The sequence below is a fragment of the Anopheles funestus genome, chromosome 2RL (genome assembly GCF_943734845.2).
Source record: "Anopheles funestus chromosome 2RL, idAnoFuneDA-416_04, whole genome shotgun sequence".
Lineage (NCBI taxonomy): Eukaryota > Metazoa > Arthropoda > Insecta > Diptera > Culicidae > Anopheles > Anopheles funestus.
Window position 1 is genome coordinate 26,254,183 of NC_064598.1, and position 13,361 is coordinate 26,267,543.

General features: G+C 43.1%; 2 protein-coding genes across 2 annotated transcripts; one reads left to right on the forward strand and one right to left on the reverse strand.

Annotated features, from left to right (window-relative positions):
* Positions 1-595: 595 nt before the first annotated feature.
* Positions 596-5,550, reverse strand: LOC125765328 (carbonic anhydrase 2-like). Its single transcript, XM_049430346.1, has 3 exons — positions 5,156-5,550; positions 1,938-2,015; positions 596-1,835 (listed from the first exon to the last, which is right to left on the reverse strand). The coding sequence occupies exons 2-3, from the start codon at positions 2,011-2,013 to the stop codon at positions 778-780; spliced, it is 1,134 nt and encodes a 377-aa protein (XP_049286303.1). The 5' UTR covers positions 2,014-2,015; positions 5,156-5,550; the 3' UTR covers positions 596-777.
* Positions 5,551-10,645: 5,095 nt separating this feature from the next.
* Positions 10,646-13,127, forward strand: LOC125765335 (ADP,ATP carrier protein 2). Its single transcript, XM_049430356.1, has 4 exons — positions 10,646-10,794; positions 11,721-12,157; positions 12,239-12,366; positions 12,445-13,127. Exons 2-4 carry the CDS (start codon positions 11,733-11,735, stop codon positions 12,792-12,794), a joined length of 903 nt encoding a protein of 300 aa, XP_049286313.1. The 5' UTR covers positions 10,646-10,794; positions 11,721-11,732; the 3' UTR covers positions 12,795-13,127.
* The last annotated feature ends 234 nt before the right edge of the window (positions 13,128-13,361 follow it).

Sequence of the window (13,361 nt, forward strand, 5' to 3'; positions counted from 1 at the left end):
CGTCAAGGGCTAATGAAAATGAGACTAGAAAAGCAGTTCTCCCTTTGCTGGTAAGTGATATTTTATTTTAAATTATAGTTTATTACCTATTTGCAGCATACCTAACATACACTGAAGATTCTACGAAAACTTAGAAATGCTCATTAGGGAATAAAGTATCGATCCCTTGTGGAACCCTAAAAAAGATCATTCAAATTTACCTAATTTCATCGACGCGAGGCACTCTCTCCTCTCTCTGTCTCTCTCTCTCTCTATCTCTCTCTCTCTATCTCTCTCTCTCTCTCTCTATTTTTACAACGTTGCCGGATAGTCAGTCCTTGTTGAGGGGGGGGGACGGTCCGGATAGGATTTGATACCCGCTCCTGTCGTGTAGAACTGGCACCGTTTATCACATACACCACCGGGCCGCTCATACGCCGACGCGAGACTACGTCTAAGATATTAAAAATCCTTTCGGGTTGATAGCCTGTTGATAGGGCCATATGTAATGTTTTAAAGTAATAAAATGTAATAAGTAATTCTATATTGTAAAACGTACATGTGATACTTGAAACGAATCTGAACATAATTCACCCAGAAACAGAACGTCCACAGCTGCACTGGATAAAAGATAAATGTATTTTTACTAATGTAATAATACTTAGTTCACTGGACACGCAGCACGTGCTGCTGTTAACAATAAGAAGTAAAACGCTTCCTAAACACTAACAACTACGATCCTTTGGTATTTCGCTACAGAAAACAACGCTGTTCAACTTCAGCTCAGTCAGTTACGCTTCAGTACAAGAACACCCGACGATGGTTCAGCTTCTGGACGGGCCGATAGTTGTTCACCATCTGTCCGGTCGGTGATTGGAGCCGACGGAACAGCTTCATCTCCTTCTCCGTCACAAGCAGTGGTTTAGTGGCCACGATCCAAGTTACCGTCTCCAAACAGGGCGGTGTCGTAAGACTACCCTCGTACGAAAAGTAAGGCCACTCGACGTCACCGATCACCTCGTACAGCGGGAATGTGTCAATGAACGGCAGCGTGTACTCACTGTCCGGTGTGATGACATTCCTCAAAAACCGCGTCCACGTATTGAGCGGCTCATCCACCGAGTGTTGATAGATCTCGTAAAACAACCCAACCACGACTATTCCATCCACCTGTTCCCGGGCATCCTGGAACGACTCGTACAGCCCGTTGTAGAACACCAGATGTATTTCCATCGGGTAGCGCTGGTAGTCGTACACGTGCTCCGATCCTACCGTACTATTTACACCCCAGTGAAAGTGGAGCTGCTCGAACAGATACTTTGTCTTGAGCGGGCCACCACGGAGCACTGGTCGATCACCGTTGCGCCAGTTGTACGTAAACTTTGCCGAATGTCCATCGTTCTGCAGCAGAATCGTCTGGGGGAGATTGGTTTGTCCATCGAGACGTAGCGGACGCTTGCGGGTAACGAGCTGGGCACTGCTAGTGTTGAGCAGGATGGGACTTTGGTATCGGCCTCCACATCGTGCATCTACCCGATACCAGTGCGAGGGTCCATTTTTATCCTTCTGATTGTAGGAGAAGCTTGCTGTTGCGGTCGGTGCACGAGACTTTTGCCGCTCAAACACCGGTTCCGGTTCATTCGCTTCCGCTAGATCGGCTTCGGGATCGGGTGGAAAATAAAAGTCCGGATTCGAGATGGCAGTCAGCTTCGATCGACGTTGATCTTGGTTGAGTGGTTTTGGACCAGACGGTTCGTAATCATCATAGTAGGATGGTTCTCTAACGCTAGGAAATACGCCTGATCGTCTAGTAGGATTAGTACGATACGTTGAACCATAGTTGGGCACGTTCAATCCTGGAGCAGAGAGACGGCGATTTTGGAGCAAAAATTGGGGAAAAGATATTAACAACCTGATTCAAATGATATGCAACTGCAACTGTTCCCAAAACTACCTACCTCGACATGGTCGCCACGACATAAACATTAAAAAGTTTAGCAGAATTAACTGCCCATGCCATTTGAGTAGCTGCATCTCTGTAAAGTCAGACATTGGATAGTAACCGAAATTAGATAAATTAGATAACAGTACAGCTTCAGTACTAGAACACTACTTCGGATAGAACTAAAGCCCGTCAGGTACGATCTGACGACTTGCGTGATGAAGTGTAAAGTGAATACTGTTGCAAACTCTTTGCGGCCATTGCTACTTGAGCAAACACATTCTTAAACCCATAAGCACGTGATGTTCATGATCACGTACCACAAATCCCCAAACACCTTACACTAACCGCCGCTGCGATTCTGACAAAGCCACTGATAGCATAGCAACCGTGCGAACTGGACCACGCCAATGGCCCCTTTTTCATGGTACAATGGTTCGCGGTGCCAGTGTTTGATTTTTCAGTGTTCTTTGCACTACGCTCCAAGGTGGAGGACGTTCTGTCTGCCGTAGGCTGCTAACCCGCGGTTAAAAAAAATCGGCGCCAATTGACCGGGTGAATCGGGTTTGGATTGCATAAACTATCCGTCAGTATACAGACGATCAAGTTCAAGGTCTCCATTATCAAGGGGACCGGGTACATTATTTTCGGGATTGCTTCACTTCACATTATATCCATGGATCACTGATCGTCTTACAATGGCGATGGATGAGCAAAAATATTACATATCGTTACGCATCATGAGAGTACATTTGAAATCATGATTGTTAATTCGAATGATCTTCTTGACAGGTTGATCAAATAAAATGTGCTTGAGACATGCGAAAGCATTCATTTAAACCGAGCATCGAACTACAATTCTTAGGAACACTGAGAAATGTCTTAGATCCCCTTAGCATTTAAACGAAGCACATGTTTGTATTTCTTCCACATTTTTTACAAATTTGACGGTTGGTCAAGCATTGAAATCTTTTCAATCTAGAAAAGAAAGCTCATCAACACATTAGAAATTGAATAACTTCTTAAGAAGAAACTAAATTTCTTTTCTAAAAATTTTCTAAACTAAATGTGAATCATAGTCCAGGAATATTTCGCTCATAGTTTAGGAACTTAATATAAAAGAGCACGTAGATAATTATCCTCCGCTTGGTATGAAGCTCGAATTTCTAGTCATTACGAATATACTTATTGAGTCACCACTCTCAGCGGAATGAAGCAACGAACTTAGGAACTGATAATCAAGATGATCATCTGCGATCAGATGAACGTTTTTATCATTACAATAATAATTTGCACATAATTATGTTAAAAAAGGTTTATAATTATAGCGTTGACAAAAAGTTGGACTTCTTATCCTCGGTCCTTCTTTGCGACTCTTTACGGTATGTCTGGTATATAAGACTCAAGAGTCTTATTTCCTCGAGAGGAACGATCCGGATGTGATCTAGAACCAACTCTATTTCGTGAAAAACCCGTTCGCGCTATTGTTACACCACCAGGTCGCCTCTTTTCTGTTCTTATCCACTTGTTTGTATTCGTATCTCAATGCTATACTGTCTCATTCGAGTAGTTTTATTGTATTTATTTATTTATATTTTCTTGTAGTTATTTATTGTATTTTAGTTAAATCAAATCATCTCCTCTTCATCACGAAAGCTGACGACGAAATATGACGTTAATACAAGAACCACTTCCAATGCTCATTTACACATGTCACACGTAATACTCATTCATTCGAAATCCTTTCCCATGTACTAAATCACATGTAACCAATCTTCCCCATGAAACTAAGCCAAATGCCAAGCAAGAGACTAGAAAAACCAAAAGTTCTTCCTGCCCTATCTAAAAACACTTAAACTTTTTCGTCCACTCTCCGAATGAACTAAACGATTTATGCTATCTGCTGTTCATATAATGTTCTTACAAACAGTAATCAACCTTTGACAAACCAATAACACGCTGTACCACCTAAACATACCTCAATTTGTTTCAGTTTGTTTCACACAATTAATCTATTGGAATCTTCGTTTTTTGCACAGATACACTTTTTTTTGTACGCCGTTAATTACTTCACAATTGGTTCGACCATAAGTCAATGTACCGTAAAAATATATTATTTCTTGCTTTTTGCTTTTTGAACCTAACACAACGAGCTACGACGATCACTGGATGCGGCCACTCTCGATTGCGATCACGCTTGAAGTAAGTTTGCCCGATTCTGAAGCGAATTGGCGCCGAACACATTCAACAAGAACCCTTCCTTAAAGCTCAAACAAATGAGTTCTTCCTCACGTGAAGAAGAAGCGTGAATGAGCAGCCGGAACCGAAAGCGTGTAAAATTCGCCCAAAAAGTGTCTGCACTACGCAAGCTGCAACCACAGTAACGCACGCACGCACGCACGCAAATGGAACTGCTGGACATGTGGCACGAGTAACCGAAGCTGGGGTCGTTTGTTTTTTTGCTTGATCAGTGCTTCAATTAAATTAATCTCCCCTACTCCACGTCAGCCGGGTTCCGATCCGCCACACGATTCACCTTCATCTCCATGCGCGAAAAATGATGAATGTTCCCGCGAAACACGAAACCGCAAATCTTTCGCCCGGCACCACACCACTCAAGGTTCGCCGGGTGTCAGTGTATGACCACATGGTTCGTAATTTTGCAACCGCGGTCATTTTTGCTGTTTGTCTAGGATCGCTTAGGAACGGGTAATGTTCCCATATTTGAAAGGGGTCAGCGTCGCTCACCCATCGGGTGGCAAGACGACGCGAGACTAATCGATGATCATAGTGGCCCATCACCAGCCGTATATCGCCATAATTCAAATCTGACCGACTTCGGTGCATACAATGGGCCAATGAAAAGTGTTGATCATTGGTATGTGGCCACGTTTTGGAACCGTTTTGCCCGGCTACATACACTTACATAATGGTTTCATAGTGGTTAAACTTTCGCTACAGTGTTCCGTGTAAGTAACCTACCACTCTGGTACCGAGTTTTCACTAAGATATCCCCGATGTAAAGGCGCGAAAAGCGTATCTGCGTACACTTTGTTTACAGCGGTACCGTAAAACCGTACCGCCGTGCGAATACGCTTTGTTTACAACGCACCGCGGTAAAGTTTTCATTCATAAAGTCACCGCACACACAACACTAAGCCCTTCATACGGCGGCACTCGGACTCGGTTTTTGGGGTGGGAAATTCAAACAGCCGTGTGTTTTACACTACTTACCGGTTTAAACACACGCGACAAACGACGACGCTCTTAGATCGTCTAGAATTACTGGCGGGAAGTTCGTTGATAAGGCACGCGTCACTGCACCACCCGATTCAGTCTCCTGTCGCCGAGTGGGAGTAATATGTTTGTAAACCTGTCCGGCGATGGTTTTGCCCCTACCCGCGGCCGGGTGCTTCTTGATGTTTTGATTGAGTCGGTCGCGAGACACAGCGCTGATGGTTTGTGTGCTTATATTGACGCACGAATGGCCTGGATGGTAAGTGAACTTGCTGGTGGTTAGCACTCGATTGAGCTGCCCTTCCAGTACCGGGCGGTACTTAAATAGTGTGCCGGTGGACCGATGGGTTCTCCACACTGCAAGGGCTTTAACTGCTTTCCGGTGGGTGATATGGGAATTTTGTGATTACGTTTCCCGGCTGGAACGATCGCCATTCGGGCAGATCCCGAATGTATTGATGTAAATAGGCTGATAAACAGTTTAAATCCTTTCGATGCACTCGACAGCACTATGCCGAGGTTTGGTCCATTTCCTGATGGTAACAGTGGACAGTTGTACCTATCCATCCGAAGTCAACAGGATGCAGCATTAATAAACTTATTAGCGTTAAGGACCGACAAAAGAAAGAACCAAAGGCAGCCGCGGAAAAACAGGCAAGGTATACCGTGTACCGATAACGTTACCCCCCCCCGTACATTTGCAAAAGCATGCCGACATTCTTAAACGACACCACCATTGGCAACGAAAAGGGGCTTGTAATTAAATTAAAATTAACCTACGCTTATCATCGAAAGGGTGCAGAAATGTGCGTCTCCCCTACCTGACAATGTAAAACCGGTCCGGAAAACCCTCTAGGCGAAGCAATTTGTTTTTCTTCGACAACTAATCAAACGTTTGGTTTTTTCTTTCACAAATAATAGTACGATATGTGGTGTCGTCGCATATTGTTGACGTGCTGCTATGTTATGATCGACCGTCTACTGCTTATCGTGACAAAAATGCGTGAAAAACACCAAATAGCATATGTTTTCCTTTTCACCTGATAATGCACCTGCTGCATGGTTACTTTACGGGTCCACAAAAACAGGATTGTGAGCTATCAATCCAGCTCACTCCAGAACTGTTGACGTTTTGGAAGACCCCCCAAAAACGGTAAAGATCTTCTCGAAAAAAATGTTTTCCCATTCAAATCTTCCCGAAGATGTGACTCACGGGATTCCCCCTTGCGAGATGCTTGACTTAGCATGAAACATTTTTTATATTAGTTTGTTTCATTTTAATTTATAACATGTAACGAATTGCAGTAGCTGATTTTCCCGCCCTTCGCCGATGAATGGTTCAGTAGCAGAGAACGTGAATCATTCAGTACGGGCGGCCAACCCATTACATGCGTGTGACGACACACCAGTTACACCATGATTGATTAGTGGTGTCATCGGCTTAATTGCAACAAATATATTAGAAATACCCTCCAAGGGGGATGCTTTAGTTCTATCGTTTGTTCTTTACGCTGTGGATTTTCACTAAAGTGTCACACCAGTCCCTCTAACTGGTTAGTCAGCAGCACATTTAAATTCGGGTAACTGTAATCGAACATTCCTGTGGGATGTGATGTTGACTACATCAACACTTACCAAAGCCAAACGGACCACTCTACGTCCTCTAAAAATTGACTGGAAAATCGTACTACTTCCTGCTACGTGCAGAAATGTAATCAATCTTATCGATGTCGACAAATCAACGAACAACGTGGTGAACCTGTTTGATGACGATTCGTATCATTGCAGCGATTTTTGCACCATTGACCTGGGCCAAAAACGCTCCGAGGGTTGCATGAACCTTTATCTCGAATGTGACCTAGACCGAGGTGTCAAATAGTATTTATATTCTCAATTCTTATTTTTTTCCGACTACTATCACGAAATTCTACCCATTACTAATGTCCATTAGATTGTCCATTCGGCTCCGAACATGTGGGAGATATTTTTTTGTAATGTCCAGTATTGTCATAAAACTGGATTTCATTGCCTGAAAGAACGTGGAACAAAGATGCATTAAATGATTTGTATTTAAATCGTTCATATTAATCGTTTCAAAATCATGTAATGCGAAACGTCTTCTAAGTACACTTACGTTTACATCCTTCTTTATTTACATTTTTACAAATTGCATACATAAACCGATCGGTTAATAAAACAATTTATTTGTTTGTTTCATACTCTGAAGAAGAAAAAAGAACAGACTGCATCGTTGTCTCATTTATACGCGTAATCGCAATTACAGTTTGAAGAATTATTTATTCTCTTACTTAACGGCCACTATAAGATAACGGTCTCGGTTTATTGCCAACCATTGGTTCCAGTCCAGTGGGGTTTACCCATCCAAACCATCATAGTTTGAGCTTGGCTTCCTGCATCCTTATATTCTGCTGTCTTTGTTCTCTTCTGTCGTTAAAAATCACGGCGTGAGCTCAAATCCCTACGTATCTAGAGATGTGCACACTGAGTAAGAGTGAGTGAGTGAGTTTAATCGTGCTTTGGAGCTTATGGTTTCAACTCAGCATAAGGAGTTTTTATGATTCTTTTACTCACTCACTCACTCTGCCGACTAATGACTTACAACTCTGTTTCAACTCTCTGAAAAGAGTGAGTATTCTCGTCTCTAGTACAATACCCAAACTAGCCAAATTAATATACTTCTCGCTCTGCCTAACTATCAAACCTGTATAAGCGAACAAGCGGGCTAGTCTGAACGGCAAGGACAACTTTGCAAAATTACTGAAAAAAAAGCTGAGGCTGGAAAATTATAAAAATTTGAAATTAGGAAATTTTCAAATTTTTATAATTTTTAAATTTTTTTCATAGTTTTTTATTCTGTTTTTTGTTTAAAGCATTATTTGAGTGAAAAGAAACTTATTGCAACAAATTTGCATTAAAATACATCAATTTATAAATGAGGTACAAAATAAGGAAAATGGTATATTTTATCAAACAGGGTAAGGAACTTGGGTCCTCGAATAACTTCTGGCACAGACATCTGAGGGCATGCCCGTCCAAGAAGAAAATGTAGCTATTGGTGCTATTGGTAGCTATTGGTAGCTATGATCGATAGATGTCACAGGTTAAAGATAGGCGATCCGTGTGATACCGACCGAGTTATAGGCCAAACTTGGTGCAAAAATGAGCCTTAAGAAATTTTCAAATTTTTTGAATTTTTTAAACTTTTTAATTTTTTTATTTTTTTTTTTGTATTTAAAACAATATTTGAGTGAAAAGAAACTTATTTCAACCAATTGGCATTAAAATAAATCAATTTAATTTTTTTTTTTGCATAATTAAAAAAAACGTAAGGGGTAAGGGGTTATGAAATTTTCGAGTTGAAATTTTTTTTTAATTTTTTTCTGATTTTTTATTCTTTTTTTTATTTAAAGCATTATTTGAGTGGAAAGAAACTTATTGCAACAAATTTGCATTGAAATACATCAATTTATAAATGAGGAACAAAATAAAGAAAATGGTATATTTTATCAAACAGGGTAAGGAACTTGGGTCCTCGAATAGCTTCTGGCACGGACATCTAAGGGCATGGCCGTCCAAGAAGAAAATATAGCCATCAATGCCATCTATCGAACACAGGTTAAAGATAGGCGATCCGTGCGATACCGACCGAGTTATAGCCAAAACTTGGTGCAAAAATGAGCCTTATGAAATTTTAAAAATTTTTTGAATTTTTTAAATTTTTTTATTCTTTTTTTTTGTATTTAAAACAATATTTGAGTGAAAAGAAACTTATTTCAACCAATTGGCATTAAAATAAATCAATTTAATTTTTTGCATAATTTCTCAAAAAAAACGTAAGGGGTAAGCCTAATGAATTTTTTGAGTTGAAATTTTTTTTAATTTTTTTTATTTTCTTATTAATTTAAAGCATTATTTGAGTGAAAAGAAACTTATTGCAACAAATTTTCATTGAAATATATCACCGTTGCAGCCACAACCCACGAAAGAAAATAAATAAAGTATTACAATACTGTAGATCATGCATATTGAACTCTACAAGCGCCAAAAATTTCGGGCCTCCTTTGACCCGGCCACAACTAGCGCCATTTGCAGCTCCTTCTGGATGATTGCTTGTTGCTTCGAAACAAGACTTACGTCCAGAGGTGAGAAATTTGGAATACGACTATATCTGAAGAACAAAGAGTGCCACACGATCGCTCCGGAGTGGAGTTCACAGTGCAAAACAAACAAGCAAAAATGTCAACCTAACAATGGATGTTACAAATGAAATGATCAATTTAAATAAAATGTTATACTAAACTAATTAAGTTTTCTTCCGTTATCGATTGACCCCTTTTTGGGGGTCTACATTTCTTGATCCGTCTGTACCCGAATGCGAATGTGACTGCCCGTTTGATACGTATTGCAGAGTTCAAATTATTTCACTATTATTTAAACGATTATAATGCTAATCCTCCTCGTAATACCACCAATTCGCTCCTAACCGCCCCCCGTTTACGCTAGCCCACCATATGTTCGGGCGGACATGGCCGCAGTTGAAGATCGGAAGAAATCATTGACCTAGAGACACGATTCGGTGCATTTCTCACCTACAAAAGTACTTGCACTCTCGGCAACAGCATCAGCAACATACGCTGTCCGTAAATAGCGCAAATACAACGGCCCTACATTTCCTACCACACCATGTCGCAGTTACACCCTTAGCCGTGGTTTGTCATGCTGTTTTTTTATTATCCCACACTGATCGATGGGTGCTTAAAGTATTCAAATTTAGCGCACTATCTTACTGCCCGCGCCGCATCTCGCGTACCTCGGTGAGCAAATCCCCACATCGCACACATCGGCATGTACGGTTCGTGGTCAAGCTTTGAACTACAGCCAACGATACCGTCGGTCGGGTGCGCAGGAGACAGGATACGCCCGTTGTAGATCAAGGGCAGGCGCACACGCTCGCTATGTACACGCCGTAAGAGAGTTTCGCGGACACGCTAAGTAGACGAAGTTGGGAAAAAGAGGAGAAAAATAAGATGTACGCAAAAAAAAAACACACAAATATACGGAACCCCTTAATCCAGCAGAAAGACAAACCACGACGGGGAAATGGGGTTGGATATGATGATCTCGTGTGTTTGTTTTGTTCCAAAACAATTTCGCTTCTACCAAACAAAGAACCACACATAGATCAAGGGGTAACCTTACAGCAGAAGAAACCACTGCAGCAGTACCGATCATATGATCTGTATGGGTGTGTATCGTACACTAGATACACCGTCCCTTTTTCAGTGAGGCAGGAAGGAATAAGGTTAAACGTGAGGTGCACTACCGCGTACACTTCGGGTGCAGTTCGCTACCGATCGATGCACTTGGTGTAAGAGCTGCGCGCGCATCTATTTGCCCGATCTTCACTTTTCGGCTGAATCGCGATCAAGGGCTTCGGATTTGGTACGGCATGGTAAGAGCATGATAAATTCAACGCCAAACGTCACTCTCTGTCCTGCGGTCTTTAAGTAAGGATCCTATCTCAATAAGCCGCGATCTCGTGCAGCCTACAGCAGCAGCCCACCGAAAGTCGTAAAAGGATATTTCATCCTTCAGTATACCCCCCCGTAACTCAAGTACGTATCCGTAACAGCGTGCCGTAAACGAATCGTCTCCCTTAGGCAAGTGTTGTAGTGTCGCTTCGTTAACAAAAGAGGAAAGAAGAAAAAAGACAGTTACGTAATATAGACGCCAGTGTACCAAATTGGCCTCTCGGTGGTGTTAATTACGCCTTTTTAGTAGTGTTATCAGTGTAGCCACAAGAGATCAGCCTAAGGATATTGGAAAATAACAAACAACGAGACTTGCATAACGCATTAAGATCAGATGACTCAATTGAAGCGACCCATCCTTCAGAGTGTTGGGTGTTGACCTCGCGACAAGTGCACCAGTGCATGCCAACAAATGGCGTTTCGATGAAAATAGAACATCCGCACATGATTGCCGTACGTGCAGGTACGGTAACGATCGATCGACCATGCAACTGCTGGTGATGCAACAGGCGTATGAGCTATTATGCTACTATACCCTTCTTGCCGCTTCTCATCACGTTGGAACTGAAGTGAATCTGTACACGTGCCCATCTAATTAACAAGTTTTTCTTTCTGCTCCGATCGAATTTGCTGCATCTCAAGTGTTTCCCGGGTGAAACATACCATTTCCTTTCGGTTGGCAAATAAAGCGCTTCGTTATCTTACGCTTTTGTGTTCGGAACAGGTGAAGCTACATGAAGCTCGTCACCGTAGTTTGTTTTCAGCTTGCTTTATTACCAAGCGCATGGCGTCAGTGGACAAAAAAAAACAGTGTCGATAAATATTGATAACCCAACCAGAGTAAATAAGGTCTATTTATGGTGAATTACCATTCGAAATAGAATATCGTTCAAAGATCACCTAAAGGTGTTATCTTCCTTCGTCTAGACGAAGTACAAAGAAGCCTCAGGAGTTGGATTCGGCCAACGTAGGTCAGCCCAATATAGTCCGCTTTATCGATTCTTTCACAGTAAACAACAACAATGCCGGGACTTTCGGATCCAGTTGCGTTCGTCAAGGACTTTGCCGCCGGTGGCATCTCGGCCGCAATCTCCAAGACGGCCGTCGCCCCAATTGAGCGCGTCAAGCTGCTGCTACAGGTTCAGCACATCTCGAAGCAGATCGCCGAGGCCGACCGCTACAAGGGCATGGTCGATTGCTTCGTGCGTATCCCGCGCGAGCAGGGCTTCAGTGCCTTCTGGCGCGGTAATCTGGCCAACGTCATCCGTTACTTCCCGACGCAGGCCCTCAACTTCGCCTTCAAGGACAAGTACAAGCAGGTGTTCCTGGGTGGTGTCGACAAGAACACCCAGTTCATGCGCTACTTCGTCGGTAACCTGGCCTCCGGCGGTATGGCCGGTGCCACCTCGCTGTGCTTCGTCTACCCGCTTGATTTCGCCCGTACCCGGTAAATGGCGCGGTGATCACCGAAATACGAAAAGTCCGTACCGAGTCTCTAACCAACAACGTGCTAATGTCTCTTCTACAGTTTGGCTGCCGATGTCGGCAAGGGTTCGGAGGCGCGTGAGTTCAAGGGTCTGGGCGATTGTATCTCGAAGATCTTCAAGACTGACGGTCTGGTCGGTCTGTACCGAGGTTTCGGTGTATCCGTCCAGGGTAAGTTAGGGGCGTTCTGGTTGATGAAGCGAACGGCAGGTTAAAGTAAAACGACGCATCTATTCGTCCTATCCGCAGGTATCATCATCTACCGTGCTGCCTACTTCGGCTTCTACGATACTGCCCGCGGTATGCTGCCAAACCCGAAGACTACACCATTCTACGTGAGCTGGGCTATTGCACAGGTCGTGACCACCGTTGCCGGTATCGTGTCCTATCCCTTCGATACCGTCCGTCGTCGCATGATGATGCAGTCTGGCCGTGCCAAGTCCGAGATTGTCTACAAGAGCACGCTGCACTGTTGGGCAACGATCGCCAAACAGGAAGGCAGCGGTGCCTTCTTCAAGGGTGCCTTCTCGAACGTGCTCCGTGGTACTGGCGGTGCATTCGTGCTGGTGCTGTACGATGAAATTAAGAAACTTCTGTAAATCCTTTCTTCCCGCCCCTTCCCGTTTCCCGAAACCCTGAAGATCCTTCCCCTCCTTCCTAATTCCTCTCCCGTCGTAATTCCCGTTCCATTCCATACAAATCGGCGTACCACAACCGTATGTATTCCGCACAGTATCCTATACCGACGAAAACCAAAACGAACACAAACACCAAAAACTTAAAAACGGCTCGGAACTTGGTGTTCGCGAACAAGATCTTTTTTTGTAAAAAAGCTCGACATACACTGTGCTCCACACTGTAAGCCGGTGTACACGGTAACTTCCACCTAACCGACAAGTAAAGTGTTTTATCGAGCCCTAGTGCCATAGAGATTCTATGCTAATGTATTTAATTGTGTTCCCAATCCACCCGCAATCGTATGTGTGTATGTGTTTCATTCGATGCTCTGAACATTCGACTCGACCAGAGACGAAAGCAGGACAGAGCAGGACGACGAGCACGTGTACGAGAACACGTTCAGAGACACCATCACATCCTACGAGTCGACCGACCGACCGATCGTGATCATGATGTTTTTATTCGTGATCCTTCACGTGTAGATAGAG